General features: G+C 62.5%; 2 protein-coding genes across 3 annotated transcripts; one reads left to right on the forward strand and one right to left on the reverse strand.

Annotated features, from left to right (window-relative positions):
- Positions 1 to 3,694: 3,694 nt before the first annotated feature.
- DTX4 (deltex E3 ubiquitin ligase 4) lies at positions 3,695 to 13,791 on the forward strand. The gene is made up of 9 exons (XM_074841725.1): positions 3,695 to 3,970; positions 7,117 to 7,840; positions 8,719 to 8,780; positions 8,930 to 9,091; positions 9,238 to 9,299; positions 9,599 to 9,751; positions 10,464 to 10,625; positions 11,006 to 11,095; positions 11,485 to 13,791. The coding sequence occupies exons 1-9, from the start codon at positions 3,760 to 3,762 to the stop codon at positions 11,716 to 11,718; spliced, it is 1,860 nt and encodes a 619-aa protein (XP_074697826.1). The 5' UTR covers positions 3,695 to 3,759; the 3' UTR covers positions 11,719 to 13,791.
- MPEG1 (macrophage expressed 1) lies at positions 13,710 to 16,894 on the reverse strand. Of its 2 annotated transcripts, XM_074841723.1 has the most exons (2): positions 14,816 to 16,894; positions 13,710 to 14,165 (listed from the first exon to the last, which is right to left on the reverse strand). In XM_074841723.1, exons 1-2 carry the CDS (start codon positions 16,856 to 16,858, stop codon positions 14,055 to 14,057), a joined length of 2,154 nt encoding a protein of 717 aa, XP_074697824.1. In that variant the 5' UTR covers positions 16,859 to 16,894; the 3' UTR covers positions 13,710 to 14,054. The 2 variants fall into 2 exon arrangements, with proteins under 2 accessions (XP_074697824.1, XP_074697823.1); XM_074841722.1 differs by having other exon boundaries at positions 13,710 to 16,894.
- Between the last annotated feature and the right edge of the window lie 1,176 nt (positions 16,895 to 18,070).

Genomic DNA, 18,070 nt, shown 5'->3' on the forward strand with positions numbered 1-18,070 from the left:
GGTTTGGGGGTGCCTGGTTTTTTGGTGGGTGACGCTGGAGGGGAAGAATGTGCATCTCCTTCATCGCCACGTTGCCTGGCCTCAGCTTTGCAGTTCAGACTCGATTATTTGCAGTGTTTCTGCTTCCCTGCACGTGGGAGTAACAATGTCTGGCCTTTATTTTTTTCAGAATTAGTCAAAGTGAGTCCCTTTCCCAGCAAGTATTTCTCCCTCTCCTGGTCTTGTCTGCTTTGTGTGCTTGAAGTCATCTTGCTTTTCTCCCCTTGCACCCTCATGCTCAGCACTGGCCCAGTGCTCGAATCCTCACCTACTTGCTGCCCCTCACTTTCCTGAAGGTGGGCACGTACATCTCAAACCTCTCACATCCGGCTCTGGATCTTGTGACCCAAGCAGGTGGGAGCAGACCCCTTTTCACCCACTGCAGTAGCCCCAGGTACGAGGTGACCTTCACGTCCCAGGGAGCCGGCCCCAGCCCTGGCACAGGTCCCTGCAACTCGATCCTTCCAGATCAACTGCTGGCGGTGCTCCAAGCCTTGGCCTGCTGCAGTCACGCTCCGGGAGTCCAAGTAGCAATGGGGATTGAAGGTGGACGATGATGTTGTTCCAGGGGCTTCCCTGGGTTGTGCCCAGCAGCGCAAATTGCTACTTTTGCAACCTTCCTTACTCCTACCTTGCCAGCAGTGCTGGGCACCTCTGTGTTTGCAAAGCACCCACAATGCTTTGAAATGGCCACCATAACCAGAAACAATGTGAAAAAGCGAACCATAACCCAAACCTCCATGGTCTGGCTGAGCAAGAGGCTCCAGGTCTCGAGCTTTCCCCACCAGCAAGCCCCCACCATGCAGTAGGGAGGTGCTGACGTCTGAGCCTGCTGGGTTTTAATGCTATTTTTCAGCTGCAGCACCAAAAGGAATCACTGGTAAACTGATTTGAGAAGAACAAGGGCATCTGATGGCCGATCTCCCCTGTTGCTCGGAGGCCCTTTGGACTTGCATTGCCACAGACTGAAGATAAGTTGATCCAGGTGGCTGAAGGTGACTGAAGCTGTTGATGTTGGAGACAGAGAGCTTGAGGGAAGGACAGTTGTACCCACATGGCTAATGCTGCTGAGGACCCCAGATGGCCTCCTGCAGACTAAAAACCCACCAAAAAACCATCTGAGATTGTGCTTTGGGAAGAGAGAAAGGATTTGCAGTGCTGTGGGAAGGGGGAAGGAGGGGGGTGCTGCGCTCCTGAATTGCAGTGGGGAAGGAGCCACCAAAACCAACCCACAGATGTGTTTCATTTCAAAAACCAAATGTTTGGGCTTAACGTGTGGTTGGGTTGGGCACACGTTGTGGGGTTGGAAAGGTTTTAAGCCAACTGAGGCTGCTCCCTGACCTCAGGCATGCAGCACTTGGGTGCTGGCGTCGGCGCTGGGCACTGGGAGGGAATAGATTCACCCCTTGCCAACTGCGCCGGAGGCAGGTAGGATTCAGCTGTGCCGGTCCCACCGGCTCTCCCGTCCCCTTGCACCATCCCCTGCCAGCATTGCAGCGCTGGCTCCTGACTTTTTGATCCTGAGCCGGGGCGGGAATGTTCACCAACACTTTCCTTTTTTAATAGCAGGAAAACCTTTTCCTCCCGCCTGAGTCAGCAGAAAAGATTTCCCTGGGTTTCCCCATCGTGGCCTTGGCTGTACTCGCCTGCCCCAAAGGAACAGGTGAAAACGCACAGAAGCAGCTCTCTGCTGCTGCGCACCCTTCCTGGGAAGGGCAAGGAGCCCTCTCTTCCTGCAAGAAAACGTGCTTCAAGCGTGGCCCTGTGTGTCTCCAAGGGGGTGAGCTGGAAGGAGAGATTTGCCTGAACTTCTGCGGTTTGCCTCCTCCTCTCTCACCACAGCGCTCGCCAGCTGGCATCACTGCAGTTAGTCCCCACCTGTTTCTTCCCCCCCTTTTTTTTTCCTTCTTTCTCTTTTTTCCTCTATTTATGTCTTCCCTGATGGTTTCTCACCACAAGTGTTGCTGTCGGACGCTTGGCGGGCTGGGCAGTGCCTGGGAAACAGGTTTGTCAGGAGAGGAGCTGCGTGGCCGTGGGGACCTCGGCAACATCCTGCAGCAGCACTGTGGGTCCCCGTGTCCTGGGGACGAGGCGCCCTCCGAGCTGACACGGACCCACGGTGCTGGGAAACCCCTGTGTGTGGGACGTGGATGCAATTTGTACAGTTCTCACTGAGCCAGGCAACGATGGGTGTTCCGTTTAATATCCAAGAAAATTAGTGTTTTGTGTGTCTGAGCACAGGAACACTAAATGAGGCGAGACCTAACGCCGGCACTTCCCTGATGTCAACACCCTGCTGTTCAGGGCTGCCCTGGGATGGTGCTCGTGGGGCTCAGCAAAAGAACAAGCTCAGAATGAACTTTGGGCTGTGGGGAAGGGTGAGCACCAGCTGCTCCGGTCCCAGGGAGTCACCACAAAGCAGAGGTGCCCGCGGAGCACGGCCAGCGGGAGCACGCAGGGTTTTGTTGCACCGGCTTTGGTTTGCACAGCAAAGGCACCGGGTCACCCAAGTGTAAGTTGGAGGAGCGTCCTGGAGGCCTCACAGTCGCATGCCAGGGTGAAGATGCGTGAAAAATCTCCCCAAAAAGCACTTCCCAGGGAAACTAATCCGTGGCAGGCAGGTGGGAGAGCTGGGGTACAGGAGCTGGGGTTACAGCCTGGGTGCCCCTCAAGGCACGCAGCGATTTTGGGCTTTGAACCCATTTCTGTGCACTGGGGGCCGTGGCCGGGGCAGCTCGCTGGGCTGTTCCCTGGGGGCGGCAGCCGCGGGTGGGGGTGGCCGAAGCTCTTGGACCACGTTTCTCTGTTGCGGCACATGGGGCAGCACCCCACTGCCCCCGCACCCCACTGCCCCCAGTGCACCACTGCCTCCAGTGCACCACCGCCCCAGCACCCCACTGCCCCAGCACCCCACTGCCCCCAGTGCACCACTGCCTCCAGCACCCCACTGCCCCAGCACCCCACCGCCCCCAGCACCCCACCACCTCCAGCACCACACCGCCCCAGCACCCCACTGCCCCCAGTGCACCACTGCCCCCAGTGCACCACTGTCCCCAGCACCCCACCACCTCCAGCACCCCACCGCCCCCAGCACCCCACCGCCCCAGCACCCCACCGCCCCCAGCACCCCACCGCCCCCAGCACCCCACTGCCGCTGCTGCGGGGCTGGGGCCGGGGCGCGCCGCGGGCTCTCGGTGAGGGGTGTGGGAGCACCGGGAGGCCCTTGGGCTACAGGGCGGGGGTGCGGAGGGCACTGGGAGGGGTCCCAAGGTGCGGGGGGTGCGGGGACCCCGGGGTCTGAGGGGTGCGGGGGGGTGCGGGGCGCACCGGGTCCCGGGGGCGGGGCACAGTGTCCGCGGGGTGCGCAGGGCCGAGCCACCCCCCCCTCCCCCCCCCGGCAATGGTTTCTCCCGGGCGCTCGGGGCCGCCGGGCCGGGGCCGGGCGCGGTGACGTCAGGGCGGCGCGGCCCCGCCCCCCGCGCGCGGGGCGGAGCCGGTCCCGCGGCGGCGCTGAGGGGCGGCCTCGGCTCCGCGCCCGCTCGGCGGCCCCGGGGCGGGGGCGGGCAGAGCCCTGCGCCGCGCCGAGCATGCGAGTGCCGGCGGGGCGGGCTGCAGCGGCCGCGGGGCGTCTGCGGCGGCCAGCCGGGGCCGGGGCCGGGGCCGGGGCCGGGGCCGGGCCGGGGCAGGCGGCGGGCCGGGGCGGGCCGCGGCGGCGGAGCCATGCTGCTGGCCTCGGCCGTGGTGGTGTGGGAATGGCTGAACGAGCACGGGCGGTGGCGGCCCTACAGCCCGGCCGTCAGCCACCACATCGAGGCGGTGGCCCGCGCCGGGCCGCGGGCGGGCGGCAGCGTGGTGCTGGGCCAGGCCGACAGCCGCCTGGCGCCCTACATCATCGACCTGCAGTCCATGCACCAGTTCCGCCAGGACACCGGTGAGTCCGCCCGCCTCGGCCCGGCCGGGCCCCGCGCCGGGCTCCCCGGGCTGCGGTTGCGCCGCCGTGCCCCGCCGGGTGCCGCGCAGGGCGCCCGGCAGCACCGGGCTCCCCGGCCGGGGCCCTGCGTCGCTCGGCGCCGCGCCGCCCGGTCCCCCGCTGCCGCGGCTCCCCGGCCTGGCACCGCGCCGTGCCGCCGGCTCCCGGGCTGCCCCGCCCGCTCGGGCGCTCTCCTGCCTGGCGCGGCCGAGCCGGGTTTGCGCTGCGCTGCCAGGGCCCGTGTTGCGCGGCGATGGTCGGTGTAGAGTCGCGCCGAGCAGCGCTTTACTGCCGGTGCTGCGCGGCGCCGCCTGACCTGGAATCGCGTTGCGCGGTGCTGCGCGGTGCTGCGCGGCCAGGCCCCGTGCTGCGCTGCACGGCCGGACCCGGGGCTGGGCTGCGCTGCCTTCCCCAGCCCCATGTGGCGGTGCTGCCTTGCCCTGCGTTACATCCCCTCGCCCGCCCTGCCGTCGCGTTGCTGGCTGGAGTGCGCCGCGCTGCTGGGTGCCCCGCTGCGTTATCCTGCCTGAGCCTGGATTGCGTTGCCTTGTCCTCTGCTGCGTCTGGACTTGCCGTGCGCTGCCCTGGAATTGCACAGCTCTGCTCCTCGCTGCCCAGTCCTGCGCTGCTGCCCAAGCCCCCGTGCGTTCCTGGTCCCTTACAGGGTCGTGCCGCCTGGTCTCCTCTCCCTGCTGTACCTCCCTGGGCTCTGTTGCACACTACAGCCTTTTCCTCTCCCAGCTTGCAGTCCCTTCATGCATGGAGCTCATCCACTGCAGACCCTTCCCAGGGCCCTGCCCCACCGTGCCCAGCTCCCTCTGTGCTACCCCTGAGCCATCATCAACCCCAAAGGCCCAGTGCTGTACGGTGCTTGAGGGCCAAATCCTGCCCTGGGTCACAACAGCCCATGGGGGTGCCCAGGCTGGGGGCACAAGCGGGTGGGGGGATGCTCAGGAAGGGCACAGGCAGGTGGGGTGGTCCCCAGGGTGGTGGCTTGGACAGGTAAAGGGGGGGGGGGTATTTGGGAGTGGGGGGGCGACGGGCAGGCATTGGGGCCCCCAGGGTGGTGGGGGTGTGGAAGGATTCCCAAGGTGGTGGGGCACATATGGCCCTGGCAGTGTCTGGGATGTGGGGCACAGGCACCCATGGGGGAGAGGCTGGCTCAGGGGATTTGTGCCTCGCCCGCAACACCCCAGTGACGGCCGTGGGAAGGGGACCAGCCAATGTCCCTTGTCCGTGGGACAGGGGGTGCTGGGTGCAGAGGGGTGACCGAAGCACTCTTTTGTCTTCCTTCCCCCAGCAGCCCTGGGAGCTGGCGGGGACCCTCCCCTGCCCGGGGGTGTGGGGACAAGGGACCTCTGCGGCGGGGCTGGGGGCCAGCCTCTGAGGACTATTGTTGCTGGGGAAGGAGGCCTGAAAGGGGGATTGTTCTGTCTCTCCCTGGGTTGCTGGGGATGTTGGTATTTTGGGTCATTAAACAGCTCTGATTTGGGGGGGTCGCGACCCTGGCAGGCCCTGAATAGCTATTGTCCCTTTCTCTTCCCCTGCTGAATGGGAGGCCGGCTGGCCGCGCTGGGCTGGGGGGACGCGCGGCATTCCCACACCGCCGCCCGGGGACTGCCAGATGCAGCATGCCGCCGCTGCTGCCCTCCCCGCCTCGCGCCAGATTAGAATAAATCACCGCGCCGCTCCCCTCCGGCCCCGCTTTGTGCCGCCAGTGCTGGCGGCTTTTCTCCCCCGGGTGCCCCTTCGCAGGATGGGGATGGATGGCCTGGCTTGCCTTGGGTGCAGCTGCACCCCACTCTCCATAGTGGGTTGCTTGATGTGCACCTCTCTTTAGTGCTAATAAACAGCTTTTCATTTTTACCTCGCTTTTTCATGGGAAATGGTCCTGTGCGGGGACCGATGGTGGCGGCTGCTCCCAGCGAAGAGGTGGGGGTGAAAAGGGACTGAAATTCTTGCAGGCTTTGCAAGACAGGTGGTGAAAAGCTGAAGAGGCAGGCTTATTATTTCTTCTCTTTGAGCTTTCTTGTTCCTACCGCTGGCAGCGGGGCTGAGCCGTGGGGTTTTGCAGAAGAGCGTGGAGGCAGAGATGCTTGTGAGCTCATCCCACCTATTAACCAAGCAACTCTGAGCGCTAATAGCATGCTCAGGATGGGACCCTGAGGCTGAGCCTGGCCACATTCAGCCTGCCTTGCTGTGCCATGAAACGTCCCAGAAAGGAAGGCTTTCTCCTCATTGTAGGAGTTTCCAAAATTTGTGTCCGTGCTTTGAATGCATCTTAGTCAACTGGGAGCGGTGGGAAAGGAAATGCCTAGCAAAAATAAGGACGCAAGCCACAAAGCCTTCGTGCTTTGCGCTCTCATCCCACTCTTAACACTTGCTGATAGGGAGCAGGAGCCAGGCATGGGGTCCTGCTTGAACTCTTTTGCTCGGCCTCGCAGGAAAACCCTCTGCGCCATGGGCTGGGTTTTCATCACGGGCCAGTTTGACATCTGCAGGTGGTGGGGCTGGTGTGAGCCCCACTCCCCTGCACGTGTGGGTGCCTGTGAGTGTCACCACTGTGGGGCTCAGAGCTGCCGCTTAAATCTTTTATTCCCCAGTTCCAGTCCAGAACCGAGGGGGAGACAGGGCCATGGTGGGCACTGAAGGAGTCCGGTGCCTACATGCCTGATTTCATCAGGCTCCCACGGGAGGTCCCTGGGAGCAGCTTGGAGCGGCCGAGCTTGTGGTTCTGTGTATCCCCATCAGGGCTGAGCAGCTGCAGGCTGGGGCTGGGAGGGTGGCCACCACCATAGACTGTTGGGGGTGAATTCTGCCCTTTCCTCACCCCAGTCATGCTGGGGGTGCACCCCAGTGCCGTGCACGCACAGGCCAGGGGCTCCTTGGCCTTTTGGGTGTGCCGGCAGCAGGGCGGCTTGCAGGCAGTGGCCTGGGGAAACCAAGGCACACCATTCCCCTGGCAGGGCGGGGACAAAAGCTGAGCCGGAAAGCTGTCCTGTCCCCATGCCGAACGGCACCGGCTGGGCAGGTTGGGGTGGTTTCGCTCCCTGCCCACAGGTGGGTGCGGGTGCCAGGGTCTGACAGCACCTCTCACCCTCCCTCAGGCACTATCCGCCCTGTCCGGCGCAGCTACTACGACCCATCCTCAGCACCAGGCAAGGGAGTCGTGTGGGAGTGGGAGAACGACAGCGGGTCGTGGACGCCCTATGACATGGATGTGGGCATCACCATCCAGCGCGCCTACGAGAAGCAGCACCCCTGGGTGGACCTGAGCGCCATCGGCTTCTGCTATGTCATCGACTTTGCCACCATGGGCCAGATCAACAGGCAGACCCAGCGCAAGCGCCGCGTCCGCCGCCGCCTTGACATGGTCTACCCGCTGGTCTCGGGCACCCTGCCCAAGTCACAGTCCTGGCCGGCCAGCCCTGGGGCGGCGGCAGCCCCCCCGGTCCCCGCCTGCGCCTGTCCCCAGTGCCTCTTAGTCATGAGCGTCAAAGCCACCGTCTCGGCCGCTGGCCCCGGCACAGCCACCCTGCAGCCCCGCAAAGCACCCCCTGCACCACCCACCGCCCCCAAAGCCCCAGTGCCGGTCCCAGGGGCCAAGGCGCCCGACGGCACAGCCGTGGTGCGTGGCTCGCTGAAGCCGCTGGCAGCCCAAGGGGGTCGGCGGCAGGCAGCCAGCACGCCCGCCCTGAGCTCGGCCAGCTCCGCCGCCAGCCCCCCGGGCGCAGGAAGCAGCAAGGTGTCTCGTCCCAGCCTTGGCACCCTGAACCGCAGCCACCTCCAGCGCCTGGCCATCGCCCAGTCCCGGGTGCTCATTGCGTCTGGGTGAGTCCTGCCGTGTGCAAGCGAGAGGGTAGTTCAGGGAAGAACAGGGGCAGTGTGGGTTTGTTTTTTTTTTCCCCTCTCCACGGCACAGAGGGGCTGCAGCCCCATGGGGTTCCCTGCTGCAGGGGTGCTGTCACCCATGAGCCTGGTGGGAGACAGACCTCCCCAACCTCCTGTGGGCAGAGGACTCTGCTGGGCCCCTTGCCTTCCCCACGGGTGCCTGGGGAGTAGAGCGGGGACGAGGTGGCTCCTGCATCTCAATGAGTAGGCTGAGGCTGCTCTTTCTCTCGGTGGCAGGGGATGGGTAGGGGACTGCGAAAGGCCCAAAGAAAAGCCATTCAGGCCCCATGAGAAAGGGTCCCTCCAGACCCCCACCCTCCAAAGACACTTATTTTTTTTTTGAGGGGGTGGGCATTTAATGAGCCTGTTTCTCCCCTTTGTCTGGCTCTGCCGTCAGCCTTCTGTCACAGCCTGGCCCCTTTCCTTTCCATCTCCGTCCTCCCCCTTCCCTCCACTCCTGACCCGCCGGGAAACTTTCCCATGGAAGAGAGCCCCAAGGGGAGGGGCGGGGGGGGGAAAGAGCTGCGGTAGCGATGTGGCCATAGGAGAAAAGAGGAAAAAAAACAACAGACCGGCCCAGGGAGCGGTGACAAAAAGGGGCCGTGAATGGAGACGCAGGCGGGGTTTCTAAAGAGCAAGAGAAAAGGCGGCAGTGGGGCAGGGGGGGCATGTCGCCCCGTCAGGGGATTCTCTGTTTCCAGCCAGGGCCTGTGCAGTTGCTCAGGCAACTATTATCTGGCCCCTGCTGGCCCCTGGGGGCTGTGGGGACATGGGTGCCTGCTGCCAGCCCTGATGTGGTCTCTGCTGGCTCCTCGCAGGGTCCCCACCGTCCCTGTGAAGAACCTGACTGGCTCCAGCCCCGTCAACCCAGCACTGGCAGGTGAGGATGGGGCCGCAGCGGGGTGCCTGGTGCCCGTAGGTGCTGGCCTCCCTAGGGGACAGTCTGCCCCAGTGGGGTGGTTTTGGGGGAACATCTGGGGTTTGGGGTGATGCTGGTTCCTCAGTGCCGTTTCGAACCTCCTTGCCTAGGGATCACGGGGATCCTGATGAGTGCGGCCGGGCTGCCCGTCTGCCTGACACGGCCTCCCAAATTGGTGCTGCACCCCCCACCCGTCAGCAAAAGTGAGATCCAGTCTATCCCCGGCATCTCCCACACCTGCCGCAAGACCACCAAGAAACAGGCCAAGAAGGGTGAGAGGCGCTTTGCTACTTGGCCCCTGTTCCTGTCCCCGCTTCCCTACCTGGTTCCCATATCCCCCCCGTCCCTTCCCGCTGCCCCCAGCAGTGGGTTTCCCTCGTGCTGCCCCCCAGCCCCTCTGACTCTTGCTGTCCTGCAGGTAAAACCCCGGAGGAGGTACTGAAGAAATACCTGCAGAAGGTGCGGCATCCGCCGGATGAGGTGCGAGCAGTGGGGGCCACGCTAGGGTGTTGCCAGGGTACTTTGGTCTGGGAGGAGTGACTGGGGACACGGGCGATGCCCCTGTGCCGTGCCGGGGTCTCCTGCTGCCTCCCGTGGCTCTGCCCTGTCCTGCTCCGAAGAGCCCATGTTGGCCGGCCCCTGCGGTGGCCCAGGGTGACGGCATGGCACCAGGGGTGGGTGTTGGTCCCTGGGCAAATGCAGGGCAGCTCGTGAGCTGAGTGTCCTCAGCAAGGCTCTGGCTGCATCCGTCCATCTGACCCCTCCTCCCTTCCGTGCAGGACTGCACCATCTGCATGGAGCGCCTCTCCGCACCCTCCGGCTACAAGGGACCCCAGCCGGCCGTCAAGCCCGACCTGGTGGGGAAGCTGGTGAAATGCGGCCACGTCTTCCACCTCCACTGCCTGGTCGCCATGTACAACAATGGCAACAAGGTGCGAGGCAGCAGCCCTGGGCATGCCCGAGCCCCCAGCTCAGTGACTGCTGCTGAGCTCTACCTGCCCTCCGCGGGACGCTGCTCGAGTCCTGCTGTCCTGGAGGGCTCTGACCTCCCCACTCTGATAGAGTGTTTAATTTTTATCAGCAGCAAGCACTTTGGGACTGCTAAATCAGAAAACAGGGTTGCGTGGATGTTTTTTCCCCCCACTATGCCCAGTTTTATGTCCTTGCTTTCCTTCCCAGGGTTAGTGGCGGTGAACCTTGATCCATGAATGTTTGTGCAGAGCTACCTGGCATCTGGCGCTGGGCAGTGCTTTTGCAGCCACAGGCGGGCTTTTCTGAGCCCCCTGCAAATGGCCCTTGTGCTTGACATTCCTGGAAAATGCATTTCACGTTGCTTGAGGTTTTTTAATAGCTGTTATCTTTCCCTCTTTGAAAAAGAAACCAAAACCAAACCCAAAACAGAGGTAGGGAAAGTATCAAGGACTGTGAAACTGCTGAATAGAAATGCAGACCTCAGGTTTTTGGCTAAAGTTGGATTGCTGTAGCAAATTCTCACAGTCCTAGCCCCTGCTTCCTGAGTGTTTTTGAAATGGCTGTTTTCGTGATGAAAACAGTTTTCAGTGCCGCTCAGGGACAAAGTGCCCAGTCTGGCTGGGTGCTGGGGAATACCACTTTCATTATGTTCCTCTCTTTTCCTGCTCTCAGGATGGAAGCCTACAGTGTCCTACCTGCAAAACCATCTATGGGGTGAAGACGGGGACACAGCCCCCAGGGAAGATGGAGTATCACATCATCCCTCACGCACTGCCTGGCCACTCTGACTGCAAAACCATCCGCATCATCTACAACATCCCCCCGGGGGTGCAGGTGCGGCCCAGCCCTATGCCCAGGGGGGTGTGTGGGTGGTCCCCTGTCGAGGCTGGTGGCCCTTGTCACTGCTGCATCACCACTGGGTCATGCTGCAGTTCATGCCTTGACTGAGGGCTCTGCATTCAATGATGTCTTGGGAGCTGCATGTCCATAAGGATGTTGTGGGAAGCCTGGGGTATGTCTGCAGGAAAGTGTTGGCCACATCTGCTCGGTGGCCGGGGGGACGGTGGTGTTTAGGGCCACCGTGCTGGAGTGTGGCCACCCAGCACAGCAGCGAGCAGCTCTGCATCCACTGAGGTTGGGGGGTTACCTTGTGCCCAGAGCATCCTTTTGAGTTCCAGAAGGGTATTGTTCCTCTCCCATTCCACACACTGCAGGGACCGGAGCATCCAAACCCCGGGAAGAGCTTCACCGCCCGTGGCTTCCCCCGGCACTGCTACTTGCCGGACAGCGAGAAGGGCAGAAAGGTGAGGGGCTCACCCAGGCAGCTCGAGCTGGCCAAGGCATGCCTAAGGGCATATTGAGGGGGAGAGGGCATGAGCAGCTATCTGAAGCAATGGGGAAAAGCAGATGGGGCTTATGCAGGCAGATCGGGGTGGAGGTTTTCCCCATAGCCCATCTGGCACACTCTGCAGGAGCCCAGCAACATTCCTGTGTGCTGGGGGACTTCTGCAGCCTGGTCCCGCTGTTTTGGTTGGAGTCAGACCCCATGCTGGGATCCTGAGCTCCCTGGGAGGGCTCGGCTCTGGGTTGCCCACATTGCCGTGGCATACCAGGATCAGGCGTGCCCTGAGCAGAAGTGGGTTCTTTCACCCCGTGTTTGCCTTGCTGCCTGCCCTGTTTTTCCCTTCCACAGGTACTGAAGTTGCTGCTGGTAGCCTGGGACCGGCGTTTGATCTTCGCCATCGGGACCTCCAGCACCACAGGCGAGTCAGACACAGTGATCTGGAACGAGATCCACCACAAGACAGAGTTTGGCTCCAACCTCACCGGCCACGGCTACCCTGACATCAACTACCTGGACAATGTCCTGGCTGAGCTTGCGGCCCAGGGCATCACGGAGGAGAGCCTGGTGCAGGAGAAGGACTGAGACCACGGCAGGGAGGCAAGGGAAGGGGTGCCCATGCCCCCAAGGATAAAGCTGCTGGAGAAACCCGCCTGAGGGCTTTGCAGGGGGCACCCGAAGCCCCCTGCTGCCGGTGGCACCTGCCAAGTGAGAGCATCCCCAGGCTGGCCGGGAATGCGGGAGAAGGCCCTTTCGGCCATCCCCTTCACTCCCGCACGGGGAGGGAGCCTCCCCCCACAGAGCCGCGGGGCTTCATGCTGGCCTGGCCATCTCCTCCAGCCGGTGTCCTATCCCCGCTGCCGCCGTGCCGAGGGCTTTGGGGGTGTCAGGCTCCCCTCCCTCCTCGTCCATCGGGCGGTCCCAGCCTGGCGCAACGCCCCTGACACCCACCTGGGGCTGGGACCTGGCCTGGGGTGGGAGTGGGAGCCGTGGGAGTCCCCCTCGCTCTGCCTCATCCTTCTGACGTCTGTTCGTTCGTTTGTCCTGTCCGGTACCTCCCCACTGGTCTCCTGTGTCCCCAGAGGTTGCGGGGGCCCGGCCTGCCTCGGCTGGCCCCCCAGCCCTGTGTCCCCTCGTCCTCTTGGCTGTGTCTGAGCTGTGCCCTGCAGGGTCCACTTGTCTGGGCTGGCGGTCCACCCCCCGCCCCGGCCCTGTGCTGGGGAGGGGTAGGCGGGTGGTAGGAAGTGAAGGGGGGGAGGCACGTTTCCTGACCTGACTCCCACCCCCCATCTAGTGGGTTCCTTGAACTGTTTGTATGGGGGTGTCCCCGTGTTGAATTTTTATATACCTCATGTTTTGGGGTTTTGTGGTGTATGTGTACATATAGGTGGTGGTGTTTCGGGAGGTGGCCTGTGTGCTGGGAGAATGTGGTGCTGTGGCCAGACTGGGGGCTGAGCCCGGTGGCCATCAGGGAGGGGAAGCGGGATGGGGGTAGCACCACTCCCCTACTGCGGGGACCCCCCGCCCCAAAGGGGGTCAGTGCCCCATGGTGGGGCTGTCGCCTGTGGGTCCCCGTGGGGCCAGACGCAGGTGTGGGTGGGAACAGTTCCCCTTCTTGCTGGGGAGGCCCTGGGGAGGCGGGGAGGAGGCAGCTGGCTGGCAGTGAGCTGGCACAGTGGTTTTGGGCTGGGGCCGGGGGGGTTGGCATGGGGAGGGGAGTGTGGGTGGTGATTGTGGGGTTGCATGGCATCTTGGGGTCCCTGCAGTCCCCAGGGGACTTCATAGGGCCTGTCAGAGCCAGCTGCGATGGGGTGCCTGGGAGGTCCCCACAGCTGTGGGGGCTGGCTGTGCTCCTGTCCTGGGAGACCCCCGGGCTTGGAGAGCAGAGCGGGGGGCAGCACCCGCCACTGCCCAGGCTGCCCCCAGCCCTGCACTGTTGCTTCCTGGGGGCTTGGGGCCTCCTAGCCCGTTTTGTTGCATTCCCTTCTTGGTTTTCCTGGGGGAGTCACCTTGCCCTCTGTGCCAGGTGACGGTGGTGCAGGAGGGAGACCTGTCCTGCTGTGCATCGTTCTGTTGTCGTTGTTTTTCCTCTCCCCAGCCTGGGGGGTGTGTTGCCCCTAGCTGGCCGCCCCATGGAGGTGGGGGGGGTGGGGGTCAATAAAAGAGATGGCAGGGGACGTTCGCTGTCCCTGCATGGCCTGGCCTCTCTGTTGTCTTCTGTCCGTCGTCTGTGTGGCCAGGCGAGCGAGGGGGCACCGTGGGCAGGGCGAGGCGCCCCTTGTCCCCCTCAGTCGCCTTTGCACCGGTCTGTTCCCAGCTGTCCTTAGCATGGGATGTTATTTTCTACCTCAAGGCAGAAAAACCTCTTTCCCCAGGAAAATCCCCATTTTGGGTGGCTCTGAAGCCAGGGGAGCTGCGGCAGTGCGATTTCTCCTCCACCTGAGCCCCGGGCTTCCCCCGTTTGCAGAAAAACCCTGGCTGGAGCTATGCAAAACCCTCCTGTGATCTGGGGGAGGAAGGGGGTTTCCCCCACCCTCCCTGCGTGCCGGCCGGACGGCTCTTAACGTGACACAGTCTTTTCATAACATGACTTTTTTAATGCTGTGTTGCCTACGCAATTAGTTGCTGGCTGAAATAAAACAGATCCGTGCCTCTCTGCATGTGTGTGTATATCTATCCCGATAGATATACATGGAGACAGGGGTTGCCCTCCAGCTGCAGGGGACAGAAATTGGTGGCTAACCCCGTGCACGTCTCCGCGGGGCCGCCCCGCTCCCTCCTTTCCTGCAAGGCGAAGCATTGATAATGCCGACTGCGCCGGCCCTAGGTGCCTGCAGTAGCTGGGGGGACTTTCTGGGCTTGCAGGGCTGGAGGTCTTTTCCCAGGAGTCAGGCCCCAGCATGCATCCTCACCCAGTGTTTTTACAAGTAGCAAGTCTCCACCCGGGATGGGCAGGAGTCCTGCGGGTGTTTTTGTGTGTCAGGGGAGAGTAGGGGGGGTTGTGCAGCTTCCCCTGGCTTTTTGGGGCCAGCCTGGGGGAAAGAAGATACAGCTGTGCTCAGGGTTTCCTTCTCCTTGGGCACCCCAGTGTCCCCAGCAGCTGGCTGAAGGGCCATGGGCCCCCTTTTTTCGTTTTGGGGCAGGGGGACAGCTGGGGCATGGTTTGCAGTGGAAGGGAAACTCATTTATCTCTGAAGGGGCAGAGCTCTGGGACTGTTTGGAGGGAGGAGATGCCACTGTGGAGGTGCAGGGGCTGATGACAGGTTGACCCTGGGAGTTGGCCTCCAAGGTCAGCCAGAGGGGGATGTCTGAAGGGTCACAGAGCCTCCCAGGTGCGCGAGGCTGGAGCTTGGGGATGCGGTGGAGGACGAGAGCGTGTGTCACCCCATGGAGGGGTGAGCCTGGGGCCCCCCTGAGGAGAGAGACCCTTGGCTCCGGGGGGTGAGGGGCAGGGGGCTGGTGGCGCAGCGCAGCTTTGCCCCTGGAAGGGGCGTTGGGCAGGGGGCTTTGCCAGGGTTTGGGGCACAAGGCATCGCCTGGCAACTGCGGGGGGATGGGATGCTCACGCCATCAGCACCTCGGGCTCTCGCTGGTACCCCTCGCCCACACTCAGCACAGTGCTGTCCTCGGGGCTCACGGCGGCTGCGCTGTCCCCTTCGCCCATCGCGCGGTACCCCCTCACCTTGTACCTCTGGCGGCTGTAGTAGACCATGGCCAGGGTGGTGGCCAGCCCTGCCAGGACTGCCGCGGTGATGCCAGCCACCTCGCCCCCCGTCAGCCCCTGGCTCCTCACCATCTCTGCCGTGTGCTGGATCTCTTCCGGCTGCGCCAGCCGCCACACGTGGCTCTGCCCATCCCTGACCCAGGCGCTGTCCCCATCCCCGCTGCTCACCAGCACGGTGTCGACGGCCGGCAGGTTGGTGGGGGGCCGGGTGAAGGGTGGCAGGCGGGCGGGCGGCAGGGAGCCCCCTGTGAAGACGCCAGCCCGGACGCAGTACTGCACCTGGCAGCTATCGCTGATGAGCGCCAAGTGCTGGCTGAAGCCTGGGGGGCAGCTTTTGGGGTGGGGGTCCTCGGCGGTGCCCTGGTGCTGCCCCACCAAGGGGTTCCCTGCCTGGCAGCTGAAGAAGCCCCCAAAGGGCACTGCATACTGGCCACCCACCTCATAATCCTGGCTCACACACACCCTGAGCTCATCAAAGAGCTTCAGCGGGAAGTACCCTGAGGGGCAGGACTGAGCACCAGTGATGGAGTTGGCGCTGTGGGCGCTGAACAGCCCCCCAAAGAGGTATCCTGAGCCTGGGGCCACCGGCCCGCTTGCGGCGCACCAGTAGGCGCTGAATTGCACCCGGGAGAGCCAGAAGATGTCCTGGCACACGCGGTGGCAGAAGATGCCCAAGGTGCACTTGTTGTGGCACTCCAGATGGCTGTGTCCTTCCTCCCGCTCCTGCGTGCCCAGCAGCACTGGAGTGTAGGTGGTGGGGCAGGAAAAAGCCCCAGTGAGGGGGTTCCTCTGCTCCAGTGCCCGGCACAGCGTGCTGGTGTCGGGGCCAGCCAGCCCGGCACACTCCTGGAAGACTCCCCCGAAGGTGAAGTTGGTCATGACACCCTCGCAGGAGCCATCATCGGCATTGGCATGGAAGTTGAAGTTGGGCGAGGTGACATCAGTGCAGCCTAGGTAGGTATTGAAGGTGTAATAGCGGCGGATAGCCATCTCCACTCGCCTGGCCAGCTTCTTCACCATGGGGGTGGGCAGCTCTGGCAGGGTGCTGGGGTTGATGAAGAAGTACAGGGGCAGCCCTGAGCGGTCGAGAGCCACCAGCTGGTTTCTGATCCCCTCCTGCCAGGTCTTTAGGGTGATACCTGGGTAAAAGGGGGTGCCACCGATGCTCTCTACCCTAGAGTTGGTGCGGTTCTCTAGATACTGCTTGGTGAAGCCAGAGCTGATGTCCAGGGACTCCTCGCTTTTCACGCTGATGATGCTGTGGAAGGCCACGCCCGCCGAGGCGGTGACCGCACTCCGTGTGGCCCAGCTGTCCTTCAGGAAGGTGGCCTTGATCTGATCCTCCTGTACCAAGCTGGCTCCAGCATCCACAGAGGTGATGGTGTGGGTGCCATAGTTAAGCACCAGCACCTCAGCCAGAAAATCAGCCATCCGCGTCTGGTTGTTCTCCAGGTGGCTGGCAATCATCAGCAGCTGCTTCTTGAAGCCCTTGTCCAGGACTGCCCCTGGGTTGATCTTGGCTGTGTAAGCCAGGTTCCTGACTTGCACTCGGGTGGTGACAGCATGGTCTTTCACTTGGTGGGTCTTGGTCCGGTGGAAGTCATAGGAGAACTTGCCATTGATGGAGGAGAAGAGGCACAGCTCCAGGTTGATGGAGGCAGAGGTGATGCTTTGGTAATCTTTCCAGGACTCGATGATCTCGGAGTTGAAGTCCAGGTTGCTCTGCTTGCGAGGGATAGTGAAGATCTCATCTGGGATGATATAAGATCCGTCTTCTGTGGTCTTACACAGTGAGTAGCCCAGGTTGATAACTCTGCCCATATCCAAATTCCTGAGGTTATCCCAGCCCCCCCCCGGCAGGACTTCCAGACTTGGGAGCTTCAGGGCCTGCTTGCACTCCGAAAACCCCGCAGAGGAGGACAGCTCCTGGGACTGCTCAGCCCCTCTCACCCAAGCCACTGACACCCAGGCGAGCAGGACCCCCCACAGCACCCAGCCCATGGCTGAATCGGCACAGGGCCCTCACCAGACGTCCGAGCGGTGAGGCGGGAGCTGAGGAAATGAGCTGACTGGGGTTGCAGCTGCTGGGTGGTTCCTCCTTTTGGGGGTTGAATTAACAAAAGGGAAAGGAGAAGTGAGAACTGATGAAGGTGAGAAATGACCGAATGCATCTGAGACAAGTGGGTGGGAAGCAGAAAACAGAAGTGCCCGGAGCTCATTGCCTCCCTGTTGCAAAAGCTCCTTCTCCCCATGAAAGCTGCTCTGCTGGGGATGGAGCAGGGAGAAATCTCACCTTCAGGTCTGCGCTGTGCCCAGGGAATTTCACTGTGTGAATCTCCCTTGGCCAGTGCTTGGGTGACTCCCCCAGATGAATCCCCCTTGTCCCTGGGTGACCCTGACTCCTTTGTGCCATGCAAGGGTCCTGTCCCCAGCCCTATGGCCTTGGGGTCCCACTCTCATGACGGGGTGAGATCTGTCCCTGGTTACATGGGCTTTGTCACTGACTCTGAGGCTTTCCTCCGTGGCAAAGTTGAGGTGAGGAGAGGAAGCGTGGAGGTGGTGCAGTGTGGTTTCGGTGTGGGGGACAGTGCACAGCTTGTCTCTCTTCTCTCATGGGGAAGAGGCTGCCCAAGACCCTGGGGCAGGCACTGGTGGGTTTGGAGGTTCCCCCTCATGGGGACCAGCCCGTGGCACAGGTGTCGGTCCCCCCATACCAACATCTACATTAGGCCCCTCTGCAGCCTCCTCTACTCCATCCCTGTCCTTCCCTCAGGGTCTCCAGTGTCCCCAGCTGGGAAAAGCACCTCCTGCTCAGGATTGCTGAGCCGTGGGAGGCTGGTCCCAGTGGTACTGAGCTGGCTCTGCTCAGGGATGCTGGCGTTTGTCTGGGCCCCCATTTCAGTGGCATGGGGCAGCTGCTGCATGTTTTGGGGAATAAACAGTTAAAGCAGCTTCTGCTGTGAAAGATGTGACTCTTTCCATATGGACAGGCTCACTTCCCCTATTTTTACTGGTTAGTTCCTCTTCCCAGGGTGGTTCTGGCATGGAATGAGGCTGAAGCAAGAGCTGTGATGGGGGTGGGACGACTGTGGATGCGTGTGTGCTTTTGCCAGGATAACGCTGGGATGGGGTGGGGAACGGATGACAGGAACACTGTTGGGGATGGTCTTGCTGGCCCCAATGTGGGGCTTGGCCCCAGAGTAGCTGGAAAAC

Source organism: Strix aluco, chromosome 16 (assembly GCF_031877795.1).
Source record: "Strix aluco isolate bStrAlu1 chromosome 16, bStrAlu1.hap1, whole genome shotgun sequence".
In the NCBI taxonomy this organism is placed as follows: Eukaryota; Metazoa; Chordata; class Aves; order Strigiformes; family Strigidae; genus Strix; species Strix aluco.